General features: G+C 37.5%; 1 protein-coding gene and 1 pseudogene across 1 annotated transcript in view; one reads left to right on the top strand and one right to left on the bottom strand.

Moving 5' to 3' along the window:
• Positions 1 to 1726: 1726 nt before the first annotated feature.
• On the top strand, positions 1727 to 6549 carry LOC141372546 (FRAS1-related extracellular matrix protein 2-like; annotated as a pseudogene).
• Positions 6550 to 13812: 7263 nt separating this feature from the next.
• The window catches only part of SMARCA5 (SNF2 related chromatin remodeling ATPase 5), a 40567-nt gene continuing 26525 nt past the window's right edge, over positions 13813 to 27854 (bottom strand). Inside the window, exons 12-24 of the mRNA XM_025874250.2 lie at positions 27033 to 27154; positions 26799 to 26951; positions 25261 to 25393; positions 22600 to 22748; positions 22281 to 22400; positions 21343 to 21453; positions 20500 to 20613; positions 20202 to 20324; positions 19301 to 19433; positions 18575 to 18693; positions 17857 to 18069; positions 15806 to 15913; positions 13813 to 15073 (exon numbers count right to left, since the gene is read on the bottom strand). Of these exons, the coding sequence (XP_025730035.2) occupies positions 15008 to 15073; positions 15806 to 15913; positions 17857 to 18069; positions 18575 to 18693; positions 19301 to 19433; positions 20202 to 20324; positions 20500 to 20613; positions 21343 to 21453; positions 22281 to 22400; positions 22600 to 22748; positions 25261 to 25393; positions 26799 to 26951; positions 27033 to 27154 (1664 nt within the window). The 3' untranslated portion in view covers positions 13813 to 15007. The remainder of the gene's footprint in view (positions 15074 to 15805; positions 15914 to 17856; positions 18070 to 18574; positions 18694 to 19300; positions 19434 to 20201; positions 20325 to 20499; positions 20614 to 21342; positions 21454 to 22280; positions 22401 to 22599; positions 22749 to 25260; positions 25394 to 26798; positions 26952 to 27032; positions 27155 to 27854) is intronic.

Raw genomic sequence — 27854 nt, 5'->3', positions numbered from 1 at the left:
GAGGCTATTGGAAGTTCAATCTGAAATTCCTTATGAAAAGTTCCAGGAAAGCAGATTTAAAAAAAAACAACAACGACAAAAAAACCTATATGGTTAATCACTATTGCTGTGCTTATATGATTAATTAGGCCAAGTTAATTATAATTAATTCCAACCATAGGGACATACCGTTGGAAAATCCAGACCTTGAGATTCACAGATGGGAGTAGTTTTATAGATCAGGGACAACCAAGAGCTGGTGGTGACCCATCAGCTATCGTCCATTGCCAAAAACACTAGAAATCGGACAGTTTGATTGTTCCTTTGGGCAATCAGGCAGATCAAGCTTGCAGCCTGCACAAAGACCTTGTATAATGGCTTTAGTACCAGACCTAGACTTAACTATCAACTCTATTCTTCTTTTTTTTAAGATTTTATTTATTTGAGAGCGAGAGAGCATGAGAGAGCGAGAGAGCATGACTGCATGAGTGGGGAGAGGGGCAAAGGAAGAGGGAGAAGCAGACTCCTTGCTGAGCAGGGAGCACCGACACTGGGCCCCATCCCAGGACCTCGGGATCTTGACCTGATAGGCGCCCCTCTCAACTCTATTCTTAAGAGCTGAAGAATGAGAATTTGAACACAATGCTGGCATTAAAGACAGCTGGAGGGCGCCTGGGTGGCTCAGTGGGTTAAGCGTCTGCCTTCGGCTCAGGTCATGATCCCAGGGTCCTGGGATCAGGCTCCTGGCTCAGAAGGGAGCCTGCTTCTCCCTCTCCCCTCTGTGCTCGCTTGCTCTCTCTCCCTCAAATAAATAAATAAAATCTTTTTAAACATTTTTTTAAAGTCAGCTGGAATTATAGTGAACAAGGGTTAGTCCTTATTCCAGAACATCTTATGAAAAAAAACCATTAGTGATATTTACCAAAGCACCCACCATGAGTGAGTTGCTACTATTCAGTGGATCCAAAAATATGTTGTGGGTCCCAATATTCAGAGAACTGTTCAAAAGATAGTCTAAAAATGTGACGTTTGTCCTAAAAACAGTCCTAAGAGTGGGTCTCCACCAGTTCTAAAAAGGTATACAACTTGGAGGCACTGAACCTGAAGAAGAATGGCAGGTAGACTTTACTAAAAAACAATGGGTAATTTTCAATATTTGCTAGTATTTGTAGACCCCTTTTATGGGTTGGGTTGAAGCTTTTCCATACCCTTCAGAGAAGGCCTCAGAAGTTGTCAGAACACTTCTTAAAAAAAATTATTCCTAGGTTTGGATTGCTGCTAATAATTCAGAGTAGCATTTGTGGCAAAAGTCAGATGAGCAGCGTCCAATGCCTTGGGCATTAACAAAAAGTAAGAGCTCCCTAGGAACTCCAATAAAATGGAAAAACAAAAAAATAGTGGCGGGAGGAAACTCTGGCAAAAACTTGCCAAGAAACCAACTTGGAAAAAATCCTCGCCAATTGCCCTAATTTTGGTAAGAGTGGCCCCTACAAGTAAGCAACTATGTGATCGTCATCCCAATTTCCTCAAAAATGAGAAATGATTAAAAGATGGGGGATTGAAACAGGTAACCAAAGTCTTACTGATAAGTCGATTAACACATGTTTTGTATGTTACATACATGTATTATCTAATACAGTATTCTTACAACAAAGCAAGCCAGAGAAAAAACATTAAGAAAACCATAAAGAGAAAATACAGTTACAGTACGCAATAGATGGAAAAAAATCCATGTTTAGGCGGACCCATGGTTCAAGGGTCAACTGTACAGTGTTCTGATGGGCTCAAGTATAAAAGTCAAAGAGAGACCAGTGGAGATTCTGGATCTGGTGAGGCTGAGACGTACCTATGTGCATTATCATGAGTCCAGAGCTTCCCTATGCTCACCTTTGGGGCAAATAAGCAGCAGGTCGGACAGATCTAGAGAACTCATATCCAGTCAGACACAAAAAGCTTTGAAAATTACCTTAGATGACTTACCTATAATGTAACCAGGAAATACTTTCTTAGGCCCTTTCTTTGTTGGTTGCCTGGCATTTAAAATGGCAAGAAGCACCTGTTCCTCTTAGGAAGTATCCAGAACTGAGATCTGCAAATCAGAAACCAAGCAGAGTCAACTGCTCGAGGAAGAATGTGCTTGTGCGTGTAGTCATTGGTGTCAACCTCAACCCGTCATATGAAACTTAAGCAGTGGACAAAGCAAAAGAAAGCAAGAGCATCAAGAGATTTGAACTGAGGGAGTGCTACCTGTAACCAAAGGGATGGTTTACCTCCCTGTGTTTTAAAGTCTTAGTGCTAGAAAACCAAAAATGTCCTCAACGTATCCTTAAGAGGGTTTGACCCTCTATTCTTCTTATCAGGTGTTAAAACTTGTCCAGTCCTACGTGACTCTGTGTGCGCCCCTCTTTGTCTCCTTTCGCACCCCTGTCTAGGTTTGTGGCTGTACACTTTGACCTCCCCTTCAGGTGTGACACTGCCATCCCGTGGAGAGACAGGGATCTGCAGTGCCACAGAGTCAGAGCTTTGAGGTGAGAATTGAGGAGATCTCGAGGAGTATTGGCAATTCCACTTTACTTAAACTGTTTCTTCCCCTATCAAGCACAGGGTCCTAGATATGAGGAAGATGCAAATGTAAGAGTTTTTTCGTTTTTGGGGTTTATTTTTTTTTTAAGGTTCATTCCTACTGTGGAGAAACTATGCTCAGTCGGCCTTTGAAGGAACTCCCTCTCACTTGTTTTAGGACTGTTAAGGTTGAGAAGGAACACTGCTGTGTCTGCAACACTTAGAAACCGATGGGCAGAGGTATCCTGCAGGACTTGTGCCATTACTTTCCTCAAAAAAGAGAGGGGCAAGAAATGGGCAGGGTGAGGGAGTACCCTAAGGAAAAACCCTTTTTACAACCAGAAAACCTACTAAGAAGAAAACACACTCATGTACTAGGATTAAAAGGCATCCAAACTGAAAAAGTGAGTTGTTACTCCCTGCAAAGTCAGGATGATCAAATGGCCCCAAACCAGCTCCTAGAAAAGAGTCAGAAAGTCTGCTGATCACCAACCTACTCAGGAAGGAAAGCTGGTAAGAACTTTTCCTTTTCACAGGAAACCTGTATCAACAATATTCCTCTTTTCCGCTCTGCTCTGGCACTGTATTCCCAACCAGTGTGCGCATGAATGAGGAAGGCAGGCTGACGGTGAACCTCAGGACCGAGATTTGCTTCCAAGGCAGCTGGAACGCCTAATCGAGGTAAGCCTTGCTTCCGGGCAACAGCACCACCTTACCCAGAGAAGTTGCCAGTCTGTTGAGAAGCTTTGACAAACATTCAAATATCCACCATAGAGAAATACCCATGGTCTGTAGAAGCAATGCTGCTTCTTTGCTGGATTTCTCTAGGCTTTTTGAAACCAGAGCACGTCTGTTGAGTAACAGTGATGCTCTCCGTAACCGAGCTCCAGGAAGATGCTGTGATTGTCTAGGATCTATCCTTTTCCCAACCACTCAGCACCTCTCCGTCCTCTCAAGTGCTACCTGCACCGCATCCTGATACCCCTTCACTCTGAGCCTCTTGAGGAGTAGACCCACCTTCCAAAGATCAGCACAGCACTGGAATTTCATCTCTGATGTGCCGGTGAATTCACTTTTCAGGACCGGATTTAGTCTGGGATGAGAACGAAGTTTCTATCATGATCAAGTATGGCATTCAAATCCTGGGTTCTTCAGTGATGAAGAGTAATAAAAAAAAAAAAAAAACTTGTAAAATACGGCATCGGAAAAGCTGATATGCTGTAGCAAGAAAAATACATGCATAATTGATCAGACTTTGCAAGCATTAATTAAAGCCCTTTTTGCCCTCATAAAGCCACCAGCTTTAGTTAAATTCCAAGAGACTTTGTGGTACTGGAGAGACAGGCTATGCTGTACTAAACAACGATGTCCTAGAGATAAGACCCATCCATCCTGGGTGCCACAGAATTACACTCAACCACCTAGACCCTCGGTCCTCTCATAGCATCAATACTCCCAGATGAAATCTGTCATCAGAGCTCAGGGACCTCTCCAGACACAAAGGACCCGCAGGTTGTCAGTCTCGAGGTAGGCAGAGAAGGTGAGGTGTCAGTCCACTTCCAAAATGATGCTCTCCCATATTTTCTGTGTACCAATAAGTTATCCCACTTCTTTATTTTCCCATTTAGAATCCCATCATTTATCTTTTTCTCACTACAATGTTGGTTCTTACAGCATAATCTCTTCTGATAATCGCAGTCAAGCCAATGCTGCAAATCCTGTTTAATAATACCTGCACAGATCCGAGGCTATTCTGGAATGTACACAGTGAAGTTAATTCCTTGTATCGCTGATTCCACACCAAGGATGTCTTACCTATTACCTGTTACCTGAAGGAGCCTGTCACCTTCGAACTTGACATCAGGTTCCAACAGGTAAGAATATTTTGGTAACAGCTGTATATTTCAGGGTTTCTACTAGGTTAATACATGCTTTCTAGCATTTCCTTAGTTTGGATTTATCCATTCATATTGGGTTATCAATTCACGTGTTTAAATCTCCTCCTCAAATCCCTGTATCTTTAGGAGTGTCTAACCACATACATGTTCTACCCCAAACCAATTGACTTGCATATAGCACAGCCTCTCAAAGGGATTTTTAAGGCTAAAAAGGGGTTAAAAAATAAATGGACTTTTTCTTAAACTCAATTTTTCTGGAAAACCAAAGTGGTATTTCATGTTTTTAAAAGTTGAGACTCAGAAATGTACCTAAGCCAAAGATAGCTTATATAACTACAGATCAGTTCACATAACTGGCCTATATTCATGTTCAAAGTACTCCACACCTACCATTGCATCTCTCCGCTTTATGAAGGTCTTAGAAATATAGCGTAGCTTTTTGGTGTGTTTCAGCTACTTTTAAAAATATATAACCCAGGATATATTCAGTTAAAGTATGTCAAAGTGTTTCCAAAACAATATTGTATAGTTTATAGTAGCTACCAGCACTTTATTTTGCTAGATGTACAATTAAGCAGTATATAAGGGGTCCTTAATCACCATTTTAATATTTAAGGCTCTGTAGTAATCTTAGTAATTTGAGAAGGCATAAATATGTTTTAGAAAAAAATATAAATTATACTTCTTTTGGAATAATTTAATTTTGAAGACTAAAAATATTTGGTTTGAGAACCACAGATAACTCATACTGCTCTTTTGCTCAAAATTCAATTGTCTTCATATCACTCAGAATGAAAACACAATCTCCCACCATGTCCCACAAGACCCTACACTATCCAGTTTCCGTCCCTGCAGCCTCAACTCCACTCTTCCCCCGGCTTATTCCTTTTTAGCCACAAAGGTCTAGCTTGCTGTTTCTCCATAATTCTAGCCTCCTCTGACTTCACAGGCTTTACACTTGCTGTTTCCTTTGCCTGCAGATTTCATCCAGCTATTTACACAGAGCTCACTCCCTCACTTCATGTCTCTGCTTAAGTGGACAGAGACCCTCCTCAGAAAACCTCCTGTCCAGAAGAACACTTGTCTATCCCTCATTATCCCCCAGTCTTTTAAACTCTGCTTTATTTTTCTTCATAGCATTTACCACTTCATGAAAATGTTACATATCAGGGGCTCTCAGTCAGGAAGGATTGTACTCCCCAGAGGACGTTCGACAATGTCTGGAGGCGGTTTTTTGACTGTCACCATAGGGAGAGTGTTACTGACATCTAGTGGGTAGAGGCCAGAGAGGCGGCCAAACACCCAACAGTGCACAGGACAGGCCCTGCCGTAAATGACCTGCCCAAAATGTCAATGGAATGGAATTTGAGAAACTCTTTTATATAAATGCTTTCTCTCCCCAGGATTAATAGAAACTCCATGGGAGTTTGTGTCTATCTTGCTCACTTATTCCCAAAGCCTAGCTTTTTATGCATAGATATTAAAAGGCGTTCAGATCCATACTGCTTTCCAAAATACTATACCAAACACTTGTATGGTCTTCCTTACTGTTGTCTCCACTCACTAGAAAAGTACCTTTGACCCTATTAGATACTCAGAAAATCCTGGATCAGTACGGGAATACTAGCACTCACACTTTGGAAAAGATCTTGTTCCTTAAGAAGTTATATCCCCCAATATACATTAATCTCTAATATGTATCTATCCTTTGTAACTTACCCTAGGATAGGAATGCTCAGATACTTAACATGGTGCTGTTAGTCATGTCTTTAAACCACACAGTCACTGGATCTACCACTTTCACCGTGGTGCTTGGCAAGCTTTGTGTATGAGAGTAGAAGATTTATATTGTTTACTAACTCATTTCAGATTATAAATCACAACTCTATTTTGAATTATCTGGGTTTCATTATGTAACTGTCTTTCTCCTACCTATTAGGTCAGTGACCCAGCTGCAGCTAAATTTGGTCTCGATAGCAAGATGTTCCTCTTCTCCAAAAAGGAGCTCTGGACGTCTGATGGGTCCATGGATTTCGAGAAAGAAACTGATGTGATCTTTTCTCCTTTAGGTCCTGAGGACTTTTTCCCATTCAACACTTGCAATCACTAGCTTTGCATCGAGAAAAAAAAAATCTAAGTGCCAAACTCACGAACACACTTTAGCACAGAACTCTCATCTGATCTGACTTTTCCCCTGTGGTCAACATGACATCAGACTTGTGTATTTTCTTTCAGGTTCAATGATCTAGAGTAATGTAGAGGTGGACCCAGTCCAACACTGCAACATTTGAGAAGGTGTTCTATGTACAGAAACAGGTAAATGTGTTCCCAAATATTCCAGAACATAAGAAATATGGTTGCTTGGTTGACTTACCCTCCCCACTCCACAGGTTCAATATCCTGGTATGTAATTCTTGTTTGTATGTTAACACCCACTCTACGGTCAGTAGGGAAAAGGGGGAATGACCAGGTATGATATTGCTACCAGTGGACAATGTGGCTCGCCAATTAGATACGTCAAGCCCAGTTTCATGAACTTTATTTAATGGTGATTCTTGAAATCAAAAATTTACGCTTTAGTCAGAAAGAAACTTATGGACCACTCACTTTTTAATACTAGTGTTTCAAAGCTAATAATATCTCATGTCATCTTCTAAGATAAAGCTCATCCCCAGAGACTCAAGTTAGAAAACTTGGCACTGTGGATTCTGATGCTCAGTTAGCCACCAGCCACAAGGAAGCACCTCCTCTACGGAAACCACCAGGATCTGGTGCTTTCAGCCAATCCTCTGCTGTCCTCTGCAGGTATATGACCAGCAACTCACACTGTAACATTAGCCTCCAACTTCGCTGCCCCTATCACTTCTCATACTTTATAAACTTCCTCAAAGCAGATTTTTGTTTGCTTCAAAGGTGACAACTGGGAGAGAGTGGTATATCCACACAATTTACACTGTCTGATCAAGAGAGCCTGCAAACAGCATTTGGAAAGAGGAGTCTGGAGTATCATCCGTCCATATTCTCCTTTGCTCGGGGCAAAAGGTTGAAACACAGTGGAAGAGCCAATCCTGGGTTCCTGACCCCATCTCAAAATGTAGGTGCTGATAAAAATAGGGGCACTAATATTCAACATATCGCCCTAAACCACTCTAAATAAGTTGTCTTCGATCCAAACTAATTCCCAGGTGACAAGGCTCATGAGCAAATGGGTCTAGAAATTATAAGTACAGATACCCAAACCAGCACCATATCCATTTTAGAGGGTGCATTTTGTCTCATTACTGAGCAGCCTCAGATTATGGACTTCCCTTCTGCTCAGAGGCCTCAGATGAGAAATCTGACCCATCTGTAAGCAGTGTTAAGAGCAATCAGACAGTAACTCCATTATATAGTTATGATGACTCCCCAGAAGTCAAAACTGCCTGCTGAAGTTTGAAGGACCTTCTCTGCCAAGTGGGGCTTGACCATACTTGGGAAGCAGATCTGGCTGTGTCTGCATCAACATATGAACGTATTTTAATGACTTCAAACCAGATTAACCATTTAAAAGTAAGCCTTAAAAGAATATATAGCAAGATAAATGTGCTGAGAATTACTTTTACATGTTCTGATGTTAAAAACTGTCCTACGAAAGAGATGACCCAGTCATCCGAAATCATGGTCCGCAAGTCTAGTTCTCTAAACACTCTGTACACCATGCCTGTAAGGGGACGTGGTATACAGCTCTACCAGTGCCTTGCGCCCACTATGAGAATGAGGTTGTTCATGTGTCATTCGTTGAATGACCTACATGCTCAGCATTATTCCATTTAAAAAAAAAAAAGATTTTATTTATTCATGAGAAACAGAGAGAGGCAGAGGCAGAGGGAGAAGCAGGCTCCCCATGGGGCAGGGAGCCCGATGAGGGACTCGATCCCAGGACCCTGAGATCATGACCTGAGCTGAAGGCAGACGCTTAACCGACTGAGCCACCCAGGCACCCAGCATTATTCCTTTTATAGTCTCATGACTAGATTTATAAATTTGAGTAAGACAAAGCAAGTCACAATCACAAGTTCAATAATTTATTTCCTTTAAAGGAAAGGGAAACAATAACCAACAGGTATTTTGAGATGTACTAATACAGCGCATCTCAAACTTCAGTATGCCTGAAGAATCACCTGAAGAGTTTAAGACTTAAATTTCAAGCCCCCCGCCCCACAAGAGATTTCGATTCTGTAGATTAGAGTGGGATCTGAGAATCTGTATTTTTTTTTTAAAGATTTTATTTATTCATTTGAAGAGAGAGAGACACAGTGAAGGAGGGAACACAAGCAGGGGGCTTGGGAGGGGGAGAGGCAGGCTTCCCGCGGAGCAGGGAGCCCGATGCAGGGCTCGATCCCAGGACCCTGGGATCATGACCTGAGCCGAAGGCAGACGCTTAACGACTGAGCCACTCAGGCGCCCCTGAGAATCTGTATTTTTAACAAGCTCCCAGCTGCTGCCACTGCTGCTGGTCCTCAGACCACACAGTGGAGTAACACTGCTCTAATATATTTGGGATGTAATGACTTAAATGCTAGTATATTGAAACATACCAGAGAAATTCCTGGTAAAACTGTCTGCAGATAAAAGCATTTTCTCTGACATAGTTTAGGTGAGGAAAATCATTCAATACTAAAAAATAAAATCCATGTTACTTTGATGTCATGTTAATATAAAGGTATCTGTTGAACAGCTATTAAGATTTCATTTTGCTTTGGCAAAATGTTTTAAAGCAGTGCTCTGCAAATTTTTCTGTGCATATCAATCACCTTTGTGGATCTTATTAAAATGCAGATTTTAATTCAACCCCTCTGGCATGAGCTTTCTTTCTTATTTTTTGAAGATTTTTAGTAATCTCTGGGCGCCTGGCTGGCTCAGTTGGTTAAGCGACTGCCTTCGGCTCAGGTCATGATCCTGGAGTCCCAGGATCGAGTCCCGCATTGGGCTCCCTGCTCGGTGGGGAGTCTGCTTCTCCCTCTGACCCTCCCCCCTCTCATGTGCTTTCTCTCAAATAAATAAAAAAATTCTTAAAAAAAAAAGATTTTTAGTAATCTCTACACCCAACATGGGGCTCAAACTCACTACCCCAAGATCAGGAGTCGCACGCTCCTCCAACTGAGCCAGCCCCGTGCCCCTGGTATGAGGCTTTAGATTCTGCATTTCTAACAAAATGGTTCTAAAGGTTCAAAAACCTTCACCTAATCACTGTTAAGTCCAAAGATTACTGTGATCTCAATTTTCAAAATACATCGACTCGGGGTGATTCTTTTTGTCAAGTGAAACTTACACCGCTGAGCGATGCAGGAGACCTAAGCAGAAAAGTGGCTTCAGGAAAGGAGAGTCGTACACGGTGAGGATATTAGAATGCTCCCCACGCTGCTTCTGCGGGCAAGTTTACCAGCGAACAGCAACCACCTACTCTTAGGCGGTATTTCTAAAACCTGACTGCCACAAATCTAAGTGTATTTTGGATCCAGATACAGCCATACCTCATTTAATTGTACTTTGCAGATACTTATTTACTTACTTACAAATTGAAGGTCTGTGTTTATTTATTGACAAATTGAAGATCTGTGGCAACCCCGTACGGAGCAAGCCTATCAGTGCCCTTTTAACAACAGCGTTTGCTCATTTCATGTCTCTGATTCACATTTTGGTAATTCTCACAGTATTTCAAACTTCATTATGTTATGGTGATCTGTGATCTTTGATGTTACTTTGTTTTGGGGTGCCATGAATCATGCCCATGTAAGAGGGCAAAATTAATGGATAAATGTTATGTGTGTTTTCACTGCTTCCCTAACTAGTTGTTCCCCATTTCTCTCCAGGCTTTCTTGTTAGGGGCCAATGCAGCTGTTGACTTTCAGTTGAAACAGATGTTCATTGACCATTCTGAAAATCCTAAGGCCCTTCAGAATTATGCTAAATGTACTCTGTGCTCCATAAATAGAACAAAGCCTGGATGACAGCACATTTGTTTACAACATGGTTTACTGAGTATTTTAAGCCTACTCTTGAGAACTCCTGCTCAGAAAAAAGTTCTTTCAAAATATTACTGCTCATTGACAATGTATCTGGTCCACCCAAGAGTTCTGATGGAGATAGACGGATGAACATTGCTTTCATGCGTGCTAACAGCATCGATTTTGCAGCCCATGGATCCAGGAGTCATTTCGACTTTCACGTCTTTTAATTTAAGAAATACATTTCATAAGGCTATAGTTGGCATAATGATTCCTCTGATGGATCTGGTCAAAGTACACTGAAAACCTTCTGGAAAGGATTCACCATTTTTTTTTTATTTTTTTAAAGATTTTATTTGAGAGAGCCAGAGAGAGCACAGATGGTGAGGAGGGGCAGAGAGAAAAGCAGACTCCACTTTGAGCAGGGAGCCCAACATGGGGCTCGATCCCAGGACCCTGAAATCATGACCTGAACTGAAGGCAGACACTTAACCAACTGAGCCACCCGGGCACCCCAGGATTCACCATTTTAGATGCCATTGAAAAGATTCGTGATTATTGAGGAGACGTCAAAGTATCAACAGTAACAGGAGCTTGGAAGAAGTTGAGTACAACTCTCTTGGATGATTCTGAAAGGTTCAACACTTCAGTGGAAAAAGTAACTGCAGTCGGGGTGGAGGGAAAAACTAGAAGTGGGGTCTGAAGTTATGACTAAGCTGCTACAATCTCATAAAACTTTACTGAATAAGGAGTTGCTTACATGAGCAAAGAAAGTGGCTTCTTGAGATGGAATCTACTGACGAGGATGCTGTGAAGACTCCTGAAATGACAAAGAACTTGGCCTATCCCATCAACTTAATAAAGCAGCAGCGGAGTTTGAGAAGATAGACTCCAATTTTGAAAGCACTTCTAATGTGGGTAAAATGCTCTTAAAAAGCACTGCCTGCTACAGAGAAATCTTTCACGGGAGGAAGAAATCTTTCATGTGGCAAACTTCATTAAGAAACTGCCACAGCCACCCTGACCTTCAGCAACCACCATTCTGAGCAGTCAGCAGCTATCAACATTGAGCAAGACCCTCCACCAGCGAAAAGATTACAACTTGCTGAAAGCTCAGGTGAAGGTATTTTTAGCAATAAAGTATTAAGGTATTGCTTTTTTAGACTACAATGGTATTACACCACAGTGTAACTTTTACATGCACTGGGAAACCAACATAGCCATTTGACTCACTTTATCGCAATATTCACTTTATTGCAGGGGTCTGGAACTGAACCCCCATTATCTCCGAGGTCTGCCTTTATACTGAAATAGGTTACGCTATTTTATAAAGAGCTGTTCCTTCCTTGAAAATGGTCCTAGGAATCAGGTCACAGACTGTCATACGCCTAAAGCAAGTCCATCATTTTGCACTTGATTCAACCTCTTCAGACTGTTTCAGCTTGAGACCGCCCACTGAATTGCCCACAAAAATACTAACAAAGGTGTCAAGGGCTGGCAGCTCCTCAGAAATGGAATTTATAAATATTCCTTAAAATAGAACTAAACCCATCTATTACTCTAAGGACATGCAGATCTTTAAAAAATATATTTTCTTTTTATAATATTTAAAAGCATAATTCTAATTGGAAAAAAGTTGAAACTGCTAAAATTGGTTGATACCAAAAACTGGCCAATATATTGCTACTTCTCATTCATCAATCTCCCTTAACTAAACATAGAGTATCCTGTAAAGGCATTTAGAGGTCCATAAATGCAACTATCCCAAATTAGGGCTGCTTAGTTCAGATTCCGTAAGTAAATAAAACTAACACTGTAATGAGCATATGCAAGCACTGCTATAAAATTAACCACACTTTGTCTACTATATAAATTTGTAATGTCCTAAATTTTTTTTTTAATTTTGAGAGAGAATGCGAGTGAGCAGGGGGGAGGGGCAGAGAGAGAAGCAGGCTCCCGGCTGAGCAGGGAGCCCGATGTGGGACTCAATCCCAGGACCCTGGGATCATGACCTGAGACAAAGGCAGACGCTTAACCAACTGAGCCACCCAGGCACCCTGAAATGTCCTAAATTTTTAAAAGGTTTGCCATTGGAAAAACTTCCATTATCTCTTTTCTCCAAGGTTCTGATTATTTAAAATATTGAAGTTGAAAGTAATGATTATATTTTATTAGTTTTACCTGGATATCTTCCCAAGGGAATATAACCTTTCCAACAAATAACATAAAACCTTAATTATTAAATGAAATATTCTGGGGGCACCTGGGTGGCTGAGTAGTTAAGCGTCTGCCTTCAGCTGAGGTCATGGTCCCAGGGTCCTGGGATCGAACCCCACCATCAGGCTCCCTGCTCAGTGGGAAGCCTGCTTCCTCTCTCACTCCCCCTGCTTGTTTCCTGTCAAATAAATAAATATAAAAAAAAAAAATCTGGGTAACAGATTACTGTGACCTTGGTCACCCATGTGAACTACCTAGTCTCTTCTAGGTTGCCTTTAGGCACTATTCTACCTATTTTTGGATACCTAGCTCTTCAACTGAAAATTGAGGGTTATCAATTAAAAACTCGTTTCCAATTTTGAGTCTATCTCCTCTACCACTTCCCTCTTTTGAAAGTTACTTTTGGCTAATTTTTCCTTCTCTTAATTAGCAATACAATCAGAATCATGGCTCTATTCTTAAATATGCAATAACTTCCTAACTGACCCGTGGAAAAGAAGTGTCTCATACTTGGGCTAATTACAATGCTGAATTTGGATATTTTTCTTTCATGCTTTTTTCAACTGTTTCCCTTTATATGTTTCTATTTTAGTCCCTGAGCCCTCAAGGGCTAAGCACTATATGTGATTCCTTTAACACATTCCCACTCTCTGTTTTCCCACTCCTACTCCGAATCCCCCACCCCAACCAGATGGTATTAGTCTGTTTCTTTTCCTCCTGAAAACATTTCTTTGGTGACTTCCATAGTTTTCTTCAGCCTTATGGTTTTCCAAGTAGTTGTCCAAAATTAGGCCACTCCTCTTAAGAATGATAGCGCTTTTCATGAAAAAGTACCATTTCCTCAAATTCTGAATACATTAGACCCACAACTGTTTCCAGAATCCAAGGTTAAAACGAGGTCAATCTGGGGGGAGCAGAACAGAAACTCATTACAATTTACCATAAACACTCGATTTTGCTTGACACAGCAACAACTCCACATTTTGCAAAAGTAAGCAGTATTAGTAATACTTTAGAAATCAGCATTATACATAAAAATCTCAATTATGTGTGGGCTGACAACAATGACAAATGATAGAAATTTTAGAAGAAATCTAAGGTAAAGAGATAATGTCCTCAGGGGGGAAAAATCAAATAAGAAAATTAAAGAAATGGAAAGAAAAGACCACTTTAGGATTATAAAAGTTATATTTATTCACGATGCTACATTTATTGCATTCCCTTAGAAAAATGGAGAACTGTTTATGTACCCAATTTGCACATATAAAACTTTATACAAATTATGTGTAGCACATAAAGGCCTCTGGTACAGCTAAAATCCTGACACTACAATTTGGGTAATCCTGCTTCAGGGTCTCCAGTTTATCAAGTCTGTTCATAGAAAATAAAAACTGGTATTATACTCAATCTTGCCGTTCACACTTAGAAATTATTTTAAAATATAAAAATTTCAATTACTCTAAAAACTCAAGGTAAACTGGAAGGGGACACGCATTCTGTTACCAATTTCAATTTAACAGTATGACAAATCCATACTCTGTTTTGGCTGGGTCTTTTTAAAAAACAAAAAACCACCTTAGTTTTGACATTATCTTTCTAAGTTGTGGCTGCTTCGAGAAGGTAATTTGTCAAAACATTTACCAAACAATAAAAAATAATATTCCTTTTACAAAATAGTACAGTAACACTTTAAGGAACCAGAAAATACTAAATGTCTTTGGCTATACAACTAAAAGGTCAGTCTTCCAACAGAATAGGGCATATTCACACCTCAGAACCAACTACAGAAACAGAAAGCATAACAGAAATATGCATAGAATTTAATGATAATTTGTCTTGCCTTTTGTTCCATTCTACCCATGTAATAATCAAGGAGAATGCAATTTACATAATCTTCCCAGATGAGACTCTATATATCACTACAAAGATACCCAAATTTCTGCAAAGGCAAAGTGAATTAAAACAATTACACAACTAAGTGAAGACCAAAGGGACAAATGTTATTTGCTATTTTTTTTAGCTGTTTCCTTGTTTTTTAAGCTTTGAGTGTAGAAATTATAGCTGATAAACAAAAAGTCACAATCTTCACAAATGGAACTATAACAGAAAAATAAATCAAATGAAACATTTATTAATAAATGAAGCCTGTTTTATTACTTCAAGTGTTAATGATAAAAAAAATTTCAGCACAGCTGTTGCATTTAAAAAAGTGAAACTACATACTATGTTTCTAAGCTCAGTAAACAGATGAACCTGATGTCTTTGAATGACATAACAATTGAGCATTGTACAGTACATCTTATGAAGACCCGTAAATTAAAGAACTACTGGTTTAAAGTTAGTGATTATGAAACAAATACGTATTCATAGTTTCAGCTTCTTTTTTCTTCCTCGACCATCAGGTGCTCCATCCATTTTACGTTTCTGTGTCTACAAATGAACAGAAGGATTCCTTTTCATCACAAGACTAATATTAAAGGTAAAATATATGGACTCTTCTACTTTACTAATAACTGCTACACAGTAACAAGTATTAGACTTTCTTACCCAGAATAATCTTAATTCTCCAAGTTCTTATCTACTCCTTTTACAAACACAAAAATTTTAATGCCAATGAAATAATTTGTAATAATCAATACCCCAAACAAGTATAACATGCCCTCATACCAAAAGAAAGCAGTACTAATTATTTTATGGGGTTTTACATAAATACCAGACATTACTCAGGCATTCATTTACTCATGACTTTCTAAATTACTACTAAATAAAAAGACGACTTTTTCTCCCTCCTAAAATACCTGTTTTCACATTGCTAAGATATCACTGGGACAATAAACTAAATCGTAGAAGTCAGTAAAGGTTGTAAAGCCACTGCTTTCCTATTATTTCTTTACATAGTCTAATTTATACCTTGCAGTCTGCTCCCAAGGTCAAGTATAGCATTCACAAAACATACCTTCCCAGATTTTCACGAATCCCCAAATTATGGAATACCATCATAACGGGATATTCCCCACACGATGCAATCAAATTTAATTTATACTTTTAAAAGCAACTCAAGGCTGCATTTACAAAAAAGACTAACACATCAATGATAGCCAAGTAACGTTCAAACTCTTACAAGTCTTCCAAGAAAATATTTACATATTCATGAATACTTACCGAAGGTTTTGGTCCTCTCTTCTTTTTCTCTGCCTTCTCCTTTTCTTCTAGTTCCATGTTTTCTCTTTCAATCAAGGTAATTAAGGTGTTACACCTCCTCTGGAGCTCCTAAATTGTAAAGATAAATTTATATGGTAAACATGTATTTTCCACCTACAAGTTTTCAGGATACCTAGGTTTTAAAATTGTAACACTTTAATAGTGTAGTATGTAATTATACATTCCCCCACAGATAAAATCTAGAACAGCCAAAAGAACTGATTTTCATATATAATCCATGCTATGAGGATAAAGATATCAATGTTTTTACTTCATTATTTAAAATCATATTGTTATTTATGTCTTCTTAAATCCTTCCTTCCCTTACAAATTCAAGCAGTGAAAATAAACAATATATGCTACACTGCTCCTTGGTACCTATGCCTGAGAACTAGCCTATATATCCAAAACTGTAATATAAGCACACCTATTTCAGGGTCAAAATCAACCAGAACTTCACTAAAGTGTATATCCTCTTTCCCTTTAAAGCACAGGTACTAGAATCACGGTAGTCAGTGTACCAAATGCCAGCTTTCCCAACCGTGGAAAAGTAGCTGAGATCTACATCATCTCTCTAGCAATCTACAACCCTCTGTGGGGGTTGTAGAACGTGTAGTGTAGCAGCAGTATATAACTCTGAAAACAACAGAAGGCCTTTTGCATCATTGCTGACTATTTACTTTTGTAAACAGAATAGTTTTCTTGTAAAAACACACAAACCACAACAAAATCATTTAAAAATACTGTTACAGAAGACACCATACAAGGTTTAGAAATATTTGCAATATAATCTAAAGCTAGAAGGTAATAAAGTTCTGTACTTAACAGGTAAACTGAGGCACACATGCCAGAATGTGGTACAGATGTGCTAAGGTCTCAATACTCTTGGCTCTAAGGCAAGAGTATTTATCAGAAGGGGCCATTCACATACAATCATTTCTTATGTGTGCTCTAACATGAAACATGTTTGGAAATAACTGTTTTAGACCATGGTATTGTACTGGTAAATCAACGTGACACTGCGTTTTGTTTCACTCACTACAAAATCATTCTTATTAGCTATATAAATTGTTCCCACTTAAAGACAGAACATAGAGCTGTAGCAACTGAATCATTCTATCCTCAAATTTTATTTATAATGCAACATTTCCCAAACAAGGATACACAAACAGTAGCCACTGTTAATGTTCAGTGAAAAATAATCCTTCAGTGGTCAAACATGAAAAGACTGTGTACTGTCCCCAATCTTGAAGAGTGACAACATACTTTAAATACACTGAGAGAAAAATCTCACTATATAAAAATGTTTAAACTTTGCCCATCCTAGTATATCCCAAACTTAAGACTACAAAACATTTTGGGCATTATCATCCTAAAGAACACAAGATGGAAGTTAAAAGCTTCAAAATGGTAAAATGCATAATAAAAAAGGCAATTCATCGAAGCTAAACTTTCCTGAATTAGAACTTTAGGTCATTAGGAATGGAACTTGCTTATCAGAAACACTCTGGTATTGAAAATAAAGTGTTTTACTACATCAAGCTATTTTAAAATAATCCAGACAGGCAAATGTCTGAATATGAGTGAGTTCTTTCTTCATAGAAATGTGTTCATTTATAAAACCAAAATTATCTGAAAAATACAATTTTTAAATTATGATCATCACATTCAAAAGGTGAAACTGGTGATGTTTCCTATTTAGAACCTGACTAAAGTAAAAAAACTAGTCCTTATCCTATGTAGTTATGTTAAAAGTTATGTGATATTAAAAGAGAATGGAACCAAGAAATTTTTTTAAGTTATCCATGATATTAGATTTTTAACTGTAGATGAGAACTGTTTTCTAAGGAACTGATTTAATCCATGATACTTATAGTATCGTAACAAAAATATACTCCAAAAATGGGGTAAAACCACAATTTTCTCTTAGTAAGTTACCTACCTTCAAGAATATTAAGCAATACTTACTCTGAACTGTTTGCTACATTACACAGAAAGGCCCAGGGACTCACCATTGCAGTTCTGGACTTAAGAAACCAGTCAAATCTGAACTGAGGAGAGTTGCGAATACACTGTCGTAATTCATCATAAACATTTTCTTTGTCGAATCCAAGTTTGTGAAGCATACAAATTAGGAAACGATCCTCTTCTTCAGTGTAGTTTTTCCCTTTGTTAGTACCATATGATATTCTCAGCTGATGAAAAGGTGCTTTGTACCGTCCAATCTATCAAGTAAAATTTTATATAAAATATAAATCCTATATAATCTTATTTCAAACTTAGCTTTAGTAAAATTAGCTAAAAATGTTCCATTCCAAATCAGAATTTTCTATCCAAAGCACCTCAATCGCATTATATGACCTTTGCTGTGAAAATAACTTCAGTCTTTATTATTCTAAAGAGAAATACAGGCTCAGACTTTGTAGGAAAAAGCTAATCATAGGGACCTCTGACCCAAATATATCAACTGAAGTACTAAGGTAAAAATTCTGTTGAGAATACGTATAACAACTGAATACTGTTCTCTGAAGAAAATCTTCATTTTAAACCATTTCATTTCCTTTTATTATTAACATATCATGTATTATTTGTTTCAGGAATACAGGTCTGTGATTCATCAGTCTTACACAATACACAGCACTCATTTCCTTTTAAAAAGTTACTTTAACTCGCATATTCTCAGATAGGAGTTATATCACTAACTACCATATTTATTAATATACAAAGTACCTTCGTATCAAGTGCTTTTTTGATACTAATTCTTCTTTGGATTCTTGCCTCTCCTCTTTCAATCTGAGCCATAATCTTCTCTATGTCCTGGAGTTCATTGCATCTTTCCCAGAATACAGCTGGTAAAAGAGTAAAAATTGGACAGATGGGGCAAGTGGATGAAATGGGGAAAATATAAATAATTTATCATAAATAATTTGCTAAGGATTAAGAAATGTTTCCATTTCTCTCACGTCTAATACTACAAATAAGTCAATTATTTAATTTCTCAGTTTCCTTAACTGTAAAAAAAAAATGAGATGAACTGGATGATTTAAGTATCCCCCAACTCTTAAATTTCTATTCTTGAATTCTAAGCACGCTCATCGCCGCATAACTACCTCTTTCTTCACTTGACAATCCAAGTGATTTCAGGAAATAGACAGGCACATAGTACTTGAGAAGTTATAGAAAAAAATAAAATGAAAGCACAATTATTCAGTGACCTATTCTTATTTTCTTAGCAATAGCCAGTTAGCTAGGGTAAAAAAAAAAAATAGTAACAACTATGCCATTTTAAAAAAGAACATTTTCCAACTCAGTGTTTTAAAAACACAAAAAATAAGGACCTAAAAGTGGTGGCAAAATTTAGCTTATCAAAACATAATTCAGAATAAAATCTGAACTCAATAGCTCTCCAAAAACCTGAGAACATTCTTGTATCTATTAAAATAATAAAAGAATTACCTGAATACTCAATAACTTCTTCTGGAGTTTTTCCTTCTACTTCCCTTGCTATGTTTTCAATATCATCACGACCCCACTTCTCATTAGCTTTGATAAACTGATTAAAATCTCTCTTATTCCAATTGGTAAATCCCTTCAAGGCAATGGAAACAAAACATTTAACAACAGCACACTGAACATGGATAAGATGCTATTACACTTAACAATATTTCTAAAGTATTAGAAAATTTTCAATTACTCTTAGGTTTGAAGTTCTTTTTAAAAGTGGTAGCTTTTCATTCACCTAACATGTGCATTTTCAGCAATACATCACATATTGCTTACATAACCAAACAATTAAATCTCAGTGGAAGAGCTTAAGTAAGGAATGCTGCATGAAAAAGTAACATTTTTGCTGAACTCTGAAGGAACAGCAGGAGTTTGCAAAGAGCAATAAACATCATAAGACTGAAGAGCAAAGATGTATCAAGTGGGAAAATGGAAGAAAAATAAAACTTCAAAAATAGGTTAAGGCCAGATTCTAAAAGACCCTGATTAAACTATAAAGACTGTTAAACAAAAGAGTACCAAACAGAGACGTGTAATTAAGAACAGTAACTTAGTACTGTTCCAATGCGGAAGAGTCACAGGAAAAAAAAAATGAATACCAGAAGAAAGGTAATCAAAAGGCTATCCACTCTACCAAGGCTGGTACAAATCTATAAAATCTACTCAACTACCTCAACAACTACTGACAAATCAAAATGTAGCATATACCCATATGCTCATGCTTTATCATTTCCAATTACTTCACTTTCGAAAGAAAAAACTTGTACTTCTTTGTATACCCCAACATGACCTAAACACAGTACCTTACAAAGTAATGGTTACTAAATTTTATTTTGAATAAGACTCTATATACCTGTGTTAGAAGCTTCTCTTTTTCCTCTAACTCTTCGTCATTAAGGGGTTCAGCTTCATCAATTTTAAGCTGTTCTTCTTTTTGTGCCTGTGCCGCATTTGGTAGGTCAGGATTTCGAGGCACCTAAAAAAATATTTTTTTATGTCATCCATCAGCAGATTTTAGGAATTATGTGTTGAACTAAATTCTTAATCAACCAAATGATATTTTACACGTTTTAATAGAACCATGAAAAAACAAAACAAAAATTTGTTTTAAACTTAAACCAGATTAGTATGAACAGTGTTATTCCCATTACCTTGTACCCAATAGTTTTTCTGTAATAGAGAATTTCTTTTTCCAATAATTCAAATAAACGTGGAGGAAAGAACTGGAAATCCTGAACATTAGGTTGTTTTGGAGGTCGAGGAGCCTAGAGAAAAAAAAGTTATCATCCATAAAAAAGAAATTCTTTTGCTTTTCCGTAAACTATGATGGCCAATTCTCCAAGCAACTGAATCTATCATTAATAATGAACATGAGGGGCGCCTAGGTGGCTCAGATTGTTAAGCGTCTGCCTTCAGCTCAGGTCATGATCCCAGGGTCCTGGGATCAAGCCCCGCATCGGGCTCCTGGCTCGGGGGGAGAGACTGCTTCTCCCTCTCCCTCTGCCTCTCCCCCTGCTCATGCTCTATCTCTGTGTCTCAAATGAATAAATAAAATCTTAAAAAAAAAAATAATGAACATTAATCAAACTTTAAATGCATATATTCACAACTAATTTTTATAAAACATTTTAACAAAAACTGAAGGAAATACACCGTAAGAAGCCACAAAAGATTCTAATTCTCAATCTGATTTAACTGTAAGAATATAAGAAAAAAAGAAGGGACGCCTGGGTGGCTCAGTGGGTTAAGTGTATGCCTTCAGTTTAGGTCATGATCCCAGGGTCGTGGGATTGAGTCCTGCACTGGGCTCCTCGATCAGGAGGGAGCCTGCTTCTACCTCTGCCTGCCGCTCCCCCCACTTGTGTGCTCTCTCTCCCCCCCTCTCTCTCGCAGACAAATTTTTAAAAATTAAAATCTTAAAAAAAAAAATAGAATATAAGAAAAAAAATTTACATTTCGATATTTTTGGATACTTTATTGCTCTATCAACTCACCTTGGGTGCTTTGGGTTCACTGACACGAAGAGCTTCCCTAAAATAGGCATCAACAGCATAGTTGGCTTTTCTTTCTCGTTTAGGTGGCTCAATCCACTCTGTGAATGCAATCTAGCATATGGGAAACAATGCATATCACCAACTTTGATTATTTACAGTTGCAAATCTTAGGTGAACACAACTCACTGTGTACATCATTACAAATGTTGTTTGTAAATAGTGAGATATTCATTAGATCCTGGACTATAAGCTCTACGAGGCTGGGACTATGCTACTTTGCTCAAAACTATGTAATTAATACATAGGACAGTGTCTAGTGAATAGCACAGATATACAGCAAGTATTTCTTAACCAAATGGAGAACATTTGGGAGTTGGGGGGGCGACCTACAGAATATATGCTATAACCCAAACTAGGAGAAAAATGTAGATATGTATTTAGCCTAGAAAAAATTCAGAGGATATACAAGCCTAAATGTTACCAGAAAAAACACTGAGTAGAACTATTTTTTTTCTTCCAACTTGTAGGTATTTCCTAAGTTCTCTACATACTAACAAATATTACTTAAAGAAACTAGAAAGTTTTTTCCCTTTAATTATTACCATTCAATTCTGTTTAAAAAAAAAATCTAGTAAGGTTCTGGCAATTTTTTTGCCAATTATTTTAATTTTCAAAGATTCCAATTATAAATCACCCCACACAATATATTTCAGCTATAAATGTATACAGTAAGCCTCATTGCAGAAATTTTGAAAACATTTCAGAGTTTACTAACTGAAAATTCGACATTACATGTAAAAGTGAAAATAATTTAGATGTGAATATACAGAAATGACTGCGTTGAGACAAATTTACAAGGCATTACACCTAACACTTAAAATTCCAAGTTTCAAGTAAAATAAAGTCTTCAAGTAACCAAAATGTCTTTCAAAAATTACCTTTTGTTTTTCTCTATAATCCTCTCCTTCAAAGTTATAAACACTCGACTCTGTATCCATTGTAAAGTTTCTAAGTGAGCTTTCACCCATCTTGGAGAGCTTTTCATTCATCTCTGCAGTCTACGGGAAAAAAACACCCTATTAGATTGAGAATAAAAAAAAAAACCAAACAAAAAAACTTGAGAACTGTAGTTAAAATAAGTTAGGCTTTGCAGTACATAAAAGCTTTTTTTGGTTCACCTAACAAGTATTTCTTCAAACAGTCCTGATTTAAAACATGTTATATATTAAAAACATTATCATTTAACCTATTCCTCACCTTCTTTGCACCTCTTTCCAAAATACCATCAATATCCTCATCAGTAATCTCACTTTCTTTTGAAGCAAATACATGTGTTGCCCCATGTCTAATCATTTGAAGCATTTCATCTTTCCCAATTTTGTTCAGATTCTGATCCACAAGCCTTCCTGAAAAAAAAAATTGTATAATGTTAATCGAACAACATCTGTCTTACTGAAAACTTGGAACTTTAAATGTTAGATGTAATACCATGTATTTTGCCTCAAGCATCAATCATTCTGATAATTTTCATTTTCACATAAAACAATGTCAGATTCTTAGTTGTAAGCTTTGAAATACTCTAAAGTTAATCTATCACATAATGAAGCCTACTGTATACCATCTCAATAAAATGTATTCTTGAATGGGCTGAATAATAGCAGAAGTTGGGATGTTTGAAAATAAAAATTATTAGCAAGATTTTTTAAAGTATCAACAGATGAGATCATTATAAAGACAAGAAGTTTCTGACAAGCAGAAAGACATTAATACTAATACTCCATCAGCTTTTTCTTAGAAAAGTACAAAAAACAAGACAAAAAGGTGAAGTACAAAAAAACCTTCATATTACCAAGCTTTAGCTAAGGACTGAAATATACATCAATTTCTGAAAATTTCCTAATCTTAAGAACTGAAACTCTTATTTTGATCACAGAAGACATTCAGCCTAAGAAAACTAAGATCTTCAATTGGTAGGAATTTGGCCAACCCTGTAATTTGTGTTTTCAAAAATACAGGAATCAAAACAACCAACCAAAATACCATAAAGAATTTTTTCTACCCTAAAGGGCCATTCACATAAACTTACATAAAGCTTCAATTTTTGTATTCCAACCAACTTGTATGACTTTCAAAGTTAGGATTTATCTTTAGAACGTTTCTTTGGTTTGAAAGCAATCTCACTATCAAAATGTTCTCAGTCCTAATTGAAACTACTTCCCCATTGGACAGAGGAGGAGGAGCTATTCAGACATAAAGCGGTTCTATGATTTCTCATTGTTTTTAATTACATCCCTTACACTCCACAACAGTAATGCAAAGGTATACACCTAAGGCTTGCTATTTGACTAATGCCCACAAAGCTATTAGCACAAAATTTGGCTCTAAAATTTGCCCCCCCACCCCCACCCCACGGTGCCTGGGTGGCTCAGATGTTAAGCGTCTGCCTTCGGCTCAGGTCATGATCCCAGGGTCCTGGGACTGAGTCCCGCATCGGGATCCCCGCTCCTTCGGAGCCTGCTTCTCCCTCTGCTTCTCTCTCTCTCTCTCATGAATAAATAAAATCTTTAAAATAAATAAATAAATAAATAATAAAATTTGCCCCCCCAAAACCAAAAAACTAAGTAAAAAAACTCAGCTTTTCTAAATTGATTATAAATTAATTTTCATTCTTTTTTTTAAAAAGTGCTTCACAGATGAGAATAATTAAAAATATTACAAGGCAAATGTTTTTCTAAGAATGCGAGGGAGAAAAGAACTAGCCATTACATCAACATGAGAAACCTTTCTGTTTGGCAGGCTCCAGAGACTTTCATAAGTAAACACTTCCCTCTAATAGTTAATATAGTTCTTGGTCTTAGATGAATCACTTCCTAGCTACATGAATGGTAAACAAGTGACCTGCCTCTACTTCTCATGCCAACCTCAAGCTGGATAAAGGAGATAATGGATGCAAAGTATTTAGTACCTTGCTTGGCACAAAGTAAGCACTTGATAATAAGTAATTATTAATAAAAACTAACAATAAGCCATCATTTATTTCACATATTTAGAGATGTGGCTAACACTATGGTTGGCATTAAGAGAATATGAAAGAAATGTAACATTCCCTTACTTACCTGGAAATTAAAAGCCGGTTAACAAAATGAAGTCACAGAATATGAATCAACAGCGAACAATATTAACAGTGTATCTCTCCTTATAAACAGATTAAAAGTACATGCTCATAATGCAAATTTGAGAATAAAGAAACCATTATAAGCCTGAGGTTATTGAGGATTCCCACTCTCACCCTGTAGTCCTATTTACATAAATGTTTATTCTGGGTCTCCCCTCTCACTAAATTATAAACTCCATGAGGATAAGAACATTTGTTGCTTTCTTTCACCATTGTATTCTCAGCACTAAGAACAATGCCTCACATCTGGTGGCTGTTCAGTAAATAGTTGCAGACTAGAAAAAAAAAATAACATCAGATTCTTTGTTTCATTTTTATTTCTTCATTTTACCCCAGAATAATTAATAGAGTACTTTTCAGTACATGTAAATTATACTCATCACAGCTCTATTTAATATGTACCACACTGAATGCTGGATATTTTATATACATTTCCCCCTTTAATCCTTAATAATACTAAACTTTATTTCTCTTTATCCCCATTTAACAGATGAGAAACAGGCTTAGATGGTATAAAAGAACTGCTACTGCTGACTGGCAAAGCCAATATGCAAACTTCAACCTTCCTGAGCCCATACCTATCCTCTTATTAAAACTAAAACTTACTATTTTCTGGAATATGAATATTGTTCAGGCTGCCAGCTTGATTCCATAGATGCTCAATAACAAGAACCTCCTAAAAAATCTAGGAAAAAAAATTTGTTAATCCAACTCAGTAAATTTTTTAAAGTTCTAAGGCTCACCTTGTTGAATGACTATTGAATCCAGTCTGAGTTTCATCTCAGCACGTTCCACTATTCTTTCTTCCACAGTGTTATCAGTTATAAAGCGGAATACTCTAACGGTCTTGGTTTGTCCAATTCTATGTGCTCGGTCCTAGGCAAATTACCATGTTATTTTAAATACAGTTAAAAATTACGTAAGTAACATATGACTGTGTATACTGAAAAGCAAAATTAAAATATTCTCAGGTGTGGAAGTTCTTAATGTAACAAAACTATCCTAAAAATAAATTTGTATTAGATTAGTATTTCCTAGATTCTCAAAGTTTCTCCATTTCAATCAAATTAATTGGTTATCAAAGGATAACTTTTAGGAGGTATGGAACACAACAGATGCTGAATCCGTGAGAAACTATCTGGTTACTTTCACTAGATTATACTGATATAAATTTCACATGTTTCCAGGGGCGCCTGGGTGGCTCAGTCCGTTGAGCATCCAACTCTTGATTTCCGCTCAGGTCATGATCTCAGGGTTCTGAGACCAAACCCCGCATCCCTTTCCCCTCTGCTCCTCCCCTGGCTCCCGCTCTCACATAAAATCTTAAAAATAAGTAAATAATAAAATTCACGTCTCCAAATAAGAAAGACAAATTATAATTAAGTTGGATGATAAGGTTTTTTTTTTTTAATCTTTCTTAGGTTTAAATTCAAATTGTTTTTCTACCTAAATCATATACAAATTTTCGCTATTAGGGAAAGAAGTGACATAAATAAAAGAACTCCACAAATATAAATATCCTAGTCTTTAAATTCACCCAAATAACTACATACAAGTAGTCAAATTAATTTGAATTCCATTTCTGTTTAACTTAAGTTCACAAAACACATTCTTACAAAACATCCCTATTTGTAACTGATCAATTTTCCTCAACCACCCTTATAGAGGATAGGATAAAAGCAACCAACGCCAGAGTTATGGTCAACAATACCATGGGTCAAGTCACTAACAGTATCAAACTTAAGAATTTGTAAGTTTTCATATTAATCTACAGATCATAAATTTTCTCAACCTAAGAATGATCTTCCTGTTCTAGCCAAAGAACTCCCACACAGGGGTATAAATTTTAAGCATCCAACGTGGTAGGAAGGTTTGTAGCCCACCAAACCTGTTTCCCTTTCCTCCTAAGGCACAACTATACTGTAATTTGCCAATTCCCTTGCACCCAATTACGCTATGTGATTAAGTGCTGGCCAATGATTGTGACTTTCAGGTCTGACCCATAAACAATTTCCTAGGCAATCCTCAACTCTATCCCCCTTCTGCCATCAGGATGCACAGGATACAGCTAGACTCCAAGGTTCTAAGATATGGCAAAGCTGTGAGACAGACATATCCTGCTTTAGATGAGAGATCACCTACAAAACACCCTCTCTGAATTATTAGGTCAGAGAAAAAACTCTACTGGGTTACGTCACTGACATATGCAGACCATTAGCTTGCTCTAATGAAAATATTAAGCTCTAAGAAAATATTAAGAATATATTTACTGTTCTCTTACCATAGCCTGGAGATCTACTTGGGGATTCCAATCTGAATCATACAAAATTACTACATCAGCAGTAGCAAGATTAATGCCAAGACCACCAGCACGTGTGCTTAACATGAAAACAAACTTTGTGCTGTTTGGCTCATTGTATGCATTGATGGACTCCTATAGATATAAAATAAAACAAATGTCAGGAAATTATTTTATCTGATAATTTTTTACCTTCCCTCCCTGGATTTTACTCACTTGTCTCTCATCATGGGGTGTCTGCCCATCCAATCTACAGTACTCATAATTTCTCCACATGCAATAATCTTCCAAAATATCCAATACCCTTGTCATCTGACTGAAGATTAGTACTCGTGAACCTGTTAGCAAACAGAACAGCTCATTTTCAGAAGCTTCAAAAGTAAAAAAAAAACTTATTTAAAAATTTAAGGCTAATCAAGGGCGCCTGGGTGGCTCAGTAGTTAAGCGCCTGTCTTCAGCTCAGGTCATGATCCCACGGTCCTGGGATCGAGCTCCGCATCAGGCTCCCTGTTCCCTGGGAAGCCTGCTTCCCCTTCTCCCACTCCCCCCGCCCCCCTACTTGTGTGCCTGCTCTTGCTCTCTGTCAAATAAAGTCTTTCAAAATAAATAAAAAAATAAATAAATATTTAAGGCTAATCAAAACTAAGACTAACCAGTTACCCCTTAATTCTAAGTTACCTAGTTGGTTATAAGAAGAAAACCATACATTATTTATTTATCCAAGTCAGTTATTCTCCCCATTTTTCCCATAATGGCACAAACAGAAAAGGGTAATATCCGTACAACACACTAAGGTAAACGGAAAAGGTATTTGTTCTGGCCTGTGTCTGTCCCAAGGCTGAGAGAATCATTCTTTTTATTCCACATGCACTTAAAAATAACCTTCTACCACCCCCACCACCACCGCAATTCTCCCATGTGCACGGCCCTGAACATTCCCCAACACATACCCAAAACCCATCTCATTCTAGTTCTGAAGACCCAATTCCAACTGAAAGACCATAACAACATAAATGTGGCCTCACATCTACATGGTCA

Source organism: Callorhinus ursinus, unplaced genomic scaffold, assembly GCF_003265705.2.
Source record: "Callorhinus ursinus isolate GAN/ISIS: 27379988/994484 unplaced genomic scaffold, GSC_fseal_2.0 scaffold4, whole genome shotgun sequence".
In the NCBI taxonomy this organism is placed as follows: domain Eukaryota; kingdom Metazoa; phylum Chordata; class Mammalia; order Carnivora; family Otariidae; genus Callorhinus; species Callorhinus ursinus.
This window is presented reverse-complemented; position numbering and strand designations above follow the sequence as displayed.